The 5,618-nt window shown below is 46.1% G+C and overlaps 1 protein-coding gene across 1 annotated transcript; it reads left to right on the top strand.

Moving 5' to 3' along the window:
* The first annotated feature begins 439 nt into the window (after positions 1–439).
* On the top strand, positions 440–2,072 carry LOC147984402 (geranylgeranyl pyrophosphate synthase, chloroplastic-like). The gene is made up of 2 exons (XM_087543529.1): positions 440–1,222; positions 1,425–2,072. Exons 1-2 carry the CDS (start codon positions 578–580, stop codon positions 1,845–1,847), a joined length of 1,068 nt encoding a protein of 355 aa, XP_087399655.1. The 5' UTR covers positions 440–577; the 3' UTR covers positions 1,848–2,072.
* The last annotated feature ends 3,546 nt before the right edge of the window (positions 2,073–5,618 follow it).

Raw genomic sequence — 5,618 nt, forward strand, 5'->3', positions numbered from 1 at the left:
CCAGCTCTCTAGTCGAAATCGAGGATACTTGGATTTCGAAAGAAAGAAAAGTGCATAAAAAAGCATCTCCTATAGAAATCAATAAATAAACATTTCTCTATGATAGCAACAAACAGTTTTTCACATGCAACACTTCACACCAAATTCCCTGCAAAGAAATTATTCCCGTAATATTTTGTTTGATCTCATCCTACCATACAGCCATTCCAAAATTAAATCTCATACAAGATTCCAAATCGCTCCATCTGCATGCGCCTTTTCTTTCAGATAACTTTTATGCATTGGTAATTGATTTAGACAAATGCTTGACCTTATCAGTAGCAAATCGAGAGGAGACGAACACGAAAAAAATGGCAAGAAAAGAAACCATGCTCTGGCACGGTCGCATCACGTTTTCTTTTCTTCTTATAAAAGCGTTCCACGCTTCGCCGTTACCACCATCGCCTGCCCTTTGCCCACCCGGTGCCGAAGTTTCCCCTCTTTGCTTCTACAGATAAGAGAAGGCCTCGCAGCCCACGGGCGGCCATCTCCATCCTCTCCGCCCACTCCACCCCGCACTGAAAAAACCCCGAGAGCCATGGCAGCGTTCCACCCCCTGGTCGCCTCGCGCGTCCGCCTCGCCACCCCGCTCCTCCCCGCCGCCGCGCCCGCCGCCGCCGCGGCCGGGGTCTCCTTCCACCGCCGCCGCTTCTCCGCCATCGTCGCCGCGGCGACCGCCCCCGCGGCCACCGGGTTCGACTTCAACTCCTACATGGGGGAGCGGGCGGTGGCCGTGAACAGCGCCCTGGACGCCGCCGTCCCGGCCGGCGAGCCCCCCGCGGCGCTCCACGACGCGATGCGCTACGCGCTGCTGGCCGGGGGCAAGCGCGTGCGCCCGGCCCTCTGCCTGGCCGCCTGCGTCGTGTCCGGCGGCCGCGAGGCCTGGGCGATGGCCCCCGCCGCCGCGGTCGAGATGGTGCACACCATGTCGCTCGTGCACGACGACCTCCCCTGCATGGACGACGACGACCTCCGCCGCGGCAAGGCCACCTGCCACGTCGTGTACGGCGAGCCCATCGCCGTGCTCGCCGGCGACGCCCTGCTCGCGCTCGCCTTCGAGCACATGGCCAGCGTCGACTCCTACCCCCCGGACGTCGACCCCGCCAAGCACACCGCCCGCGTCGTCCGCGCCATTGGTGAGCTCGCGCGCTGCATCGGATCAGAGGGCCTCGTCGCCGGCCAGGTCAGCAGATTCTATTCGATTTCGTCACTGAAAAAAGTACAGTTTGGGAATCTGCTAATTCTGTGAATCGATGCCTTTCTAAGAATTATGATTTGCATAGGTATCTCCGTACAGTTAGATTACAAATTGAAACGATCCTCAACATAGATTGTGCCACATAACTTGTCACATTACTGAAAAATGGGCGTCAACTTTTTATCAGGTTGTTGATCTGGAGATGACTGGCTCAACCGAGACTGTACCACTTGACCGCCTTGAGTACATCCATCTGCACAAGACTGCTGCCTTGCTTGAGGCCTCAGTGGTTATTGGAGCAATCATCGGGGGTGGCTCGGAAGAGCAGATTGAGCGGTTGCGCAAGTACGCGAGATCAATTGGGTTGCTGTTCCAGGTGGTTGATGACATTCTTGATGTGACCAAGTCATCAGAGGAGCTAGGGAAGACAGCTGGGAAGGACTTGGCGAGTGACAAGACGACATACCCAAAGTTACTAGGGTTGGAGAAGTCACGGGAATTTGCGGAGAAGTTGCTTTCTGATGCAAAGGAGCAACTTGCTGATTTTGATGAAGAGAAGGCAGCACCGCTATTGTACTTGGCCAATTATATTGCCTATCGGCAGAACTAAGGTGATGGTTATTCTGTTGTTTGTTGTTGATCTGTAACTTTGTAAGAACATCAAGTCTGGGATTTGAGGAATATCTGAATTCTTCCCCTCATATATACTAGTTTAGTTTTCTACCATTGTGTCATGAGAATATTTAGGTGACAAAAGCCACATGAGTTAGGTGGCAAATACCAATGTCCCATTGAGATAGCCAAGACTTTATAATGGGAATCAGCCTTTATGTCCTATACTGTCTGGATGATAATAAATCAATTGATTTCGAAAGAATAACATTTTATTTCTCTATTTCTTTCTTTCCACGACAATTGCATGCATCACATTATTGCTATGCTCCTTGCTAGCCAGAATGTTCAACGAGAAAGAGCATATCAAAGTCATGGTTTTCTATCTGAGGTACTTCCTCTGTTCGAAATTATAGTGCATACAGTTTTTTTTTTCAAAAGTCAAGCATTCTAAAGTTTGACCAGGTTTCTTTACATCTACAACAGCAAATAAATACAGTATCATTATATTATTTTTAATTGTATTTGTTTGATATTAATGATGTTGATATTTGCCTGTATACACTTGGTCAAACTTTATGAAATTTGACTTTGAAATGTCTAATTGCAGTTAGGTTTTATTAGTTCTGTAGAAGAATCTAGACAAAGGGAAGTATATGTCAGCATGCTGTGCTCTCTGTTCACAGAAAAACCATGGATAACATCAGATGTATGCGCGTAGCCTGTCACTTTAATGATGGAATTTAAATTTAGAGTATGATGTATCTGTTCATGACATGTGGAGCTTTCTTGAGGGTGAAACTTCAGTGAAAGTTCAGTTTTTGATATAAGTATTCGGATTTGACTCCATGATAGTGGTGGAAAACTGGAACATGAGGATCCTGCAGTTGCCATTCAGTTTGGCATATTTTCACACTCCCAACACTGTACTATGCAAGTTATGTGATGTGATCATATGCCATCCCTAACAATCCATCACTTTGAATATGAGTTTTTTTTCGGTACTCTATATTTGCCAACTATAACACATGCAGTGCTACAACAATTATAAGCAACTTTTAGGCTGATAGTGGCATGCAGTAGCAGGCGTTCAACCTGCACACAGTATCAATGATCATATCTTGAATGTGAATATGTCAAAAATCAAGAGCATATTGTTGTCCCACATGTCCTAGTCAACTACTATCATGGATGGATGCTTGCTGCAGTGTTTTGATTCAGCACCGCAGTTTCTGGTCATGTCTATTTCACTAGTGTACTGCACAATTGATTTGTTTTGTGCTTGTATATCAGGTTGCTTTTACCTTGCCTGCCACTGTAAAGCTTTCTTCACTGGAAGAGTTAGCCTGCATTTCTGTGGCTAAACATGTTGATTGTCAATCATTTCTTTTAAAATGATCAATGTTTCCAGTTGCATAAGATTTGTCATACAGGGGACATTGGTATCTAACCATCAAAAAAATCCCTGATTGCAGTTAGGTTTTATTAGCTCGATAGAAGAATCTAAACAAAGGGTTAATATGTGTGAGCATGTTTTGCTCTCTGATATGGAATAACATCAGATGTATGCTGGTAGTAAGTCACTTCATTCTTTATCTGGTAAATCTTAGTCTGCCTATTATTTCTGCTAAACCACTGTACTGATGGAAGTTCAGTATAGATTGATGTATCTGTTCACGATATCCCCATTCTGCCGTACATTGCTGGATTGCATAAGCATGTTATCTGGCTTCCTGATTGTAACCCATGACTACTAATGTTAATGCATAAAACTTCCCCTGTGTCCATTTCTGTGAATGCACACTCTGGTTGTTTTCTGCTCATGTCTGTTTCAGCACTAATCAGATCGATTTTACTTTGCACGTTATTATAATGTTTCTTGACTGAGTTTAACATGAGGATCCTGCGGGCGGCGGTTGTCATTTTCAATTTGGCATGTTTTCACACTCCGCTGTCTTGATCCCTGCTACTTACTTTGAATTACGTTATATTCCTGGCTTCACAACTGAACTGCACATGGGTGAATATCGCGTGGTTGGGATTTTCTTGTTTAGAATCTTGTTTGCTGTTGACTTCGAGGCTGTCGAGCATGTGGCATCTCCAATCCTGCATCAAGGCCAGGATCGGATCATCACCGTATCTTTTCCTCAGAAATACTATACTGCATGCCAGGTTGGGGTCAGGTCCATAGACCAAGTGGCATCAAGTTAACATGCTGTTTAGTTGGCTAACCCCAAGGGAGCAGCAACAAGTTCCTATCTTAATTGGCTTTGGCTAGGCTCTGGAACCCCATGTACTGACAAGGACAGAGACATTTTCGCGGCTGCCACCATGGTTCACATCGGAGACGGTTGCAGCGCGAGCTTCTGGAACTCCTCTTGGCTGGATGGGATCAGGCCGAAAGACATTGCACCCGCTCTCTACGGCATCTCTAAGAAAAAGACGTGCACAGTCCAAAAGGCACTCCTGAACAATTTTTGGGTCAGCCAAATAAACACCCAACATGGCCTATCCTTGGGGCACATCCAGGAGTTCGCCCTCCTTTGGGAAAGGGTGTCTGGGATCAACCTTGTTGCGGGAGTCTGTGATACTATCCTATGGAAGCTCACTACAAGTGGCGATTATTCTACTTCTTCGGCCTACATGGCGCAGTTCGAGGGCCATCTCAGGAGCAACATGAACATGTCCGTTTGGAAAGCTTGGGCTCCTCCCAAGTGCAAGTTTTTTGCTTGGCTCGTCATCCAGAATCGTGTTTGGACAGCGGACAGGCTGCAGCGTCGGGGCTGGCCCAATTGTGGGCTTTGCCCTTTATGCAAGCAAGTTATTGAATCTGCACCCCATCTCCTATTCCAATGCATATTTTCCCAACGCGTTTGGGCTAATGTGGCTTCATGGATTGGCGTAAAACAATGCTATCACTGCAGGCTGGCGTAACGAAATTTCCGTAAAGGAATGGTGGTTCAAGACTATCCTAGATAGGGGGCCCCCGAGGAAGGCTCTGGCCTCCATGCTCATGCTTGTTTCCTGGGAACTCTAGAATGAGCACAATGCAAGAGTTTTTAGGAATGTCACTACCGCGGTGACCATGGTCACTGCTAGGATAAAGGAGGAGGCTCCTATTTGGGCGATTGCAGGCGCTAAACACCTGTGTAATGTAATGCCGCGAGAGTAGACTCCTTTCCCCCGCCTTGCAGGTACCTGTTAGAACTTCTCTCTTAATCAATGAAAATGGCAAATATTTTGCCTTGTTTCAAAAAAAAATTGAGGTCAGTAACCAAGCTATCTCTAGCATTTCACTTCTCACTTTTCTTCGGTACAACTCCCTAAACACATCAACGGTGAAGATATGTTTATACCTCTTCATAATAAAAGGTAGGATAGTCTTTTTTTGTTGTTGATGATGATCCTTTTTTTTTCGTCAGCATGTATACGGCACCCAACCCCCGTTGGACTGGGCTGGGCCCAATGGTGATGGCTGTAGTAAACGCGGTCTTTTTTTGTTGTTGATGATGATCTTTTTTTTCGTTAGCATGTATACGGCACCCAACCCCCGTTGGACTGGGCTGGGCCCAGTGGTGATGGCTGTAGTAAGCGCGCCCCTTTACGGGATGTAAAAATTGAAAAGAAAATCAAATCAAGTGATACTAGCTATCTTATAGCAGATAAGGCAAGCCTACTCAACTAATCTCATATAAACACCTGTTCGCTAAAATCCAAATAGAAAAAGACAACTACTTATTAAACATGTAGTTGAGTGCTCCGTCGTTGT

The sequence above is a fragment of the Triticum urartu genome, chromosome 2A, assembly GCF_056163025.1.
Source record: "Triticum urartu cultivar PI428250 chromosome 2A, HENAU_Tu73, whole genome shotgun sequence".
Classification (NCBI taxonomy): domain Eukaryota; kingdom Viridiplantae; phylum Streptophyta; class Magnoliopsida; order Poales; family Poaceae; genus Triticum; species Triticum urartu.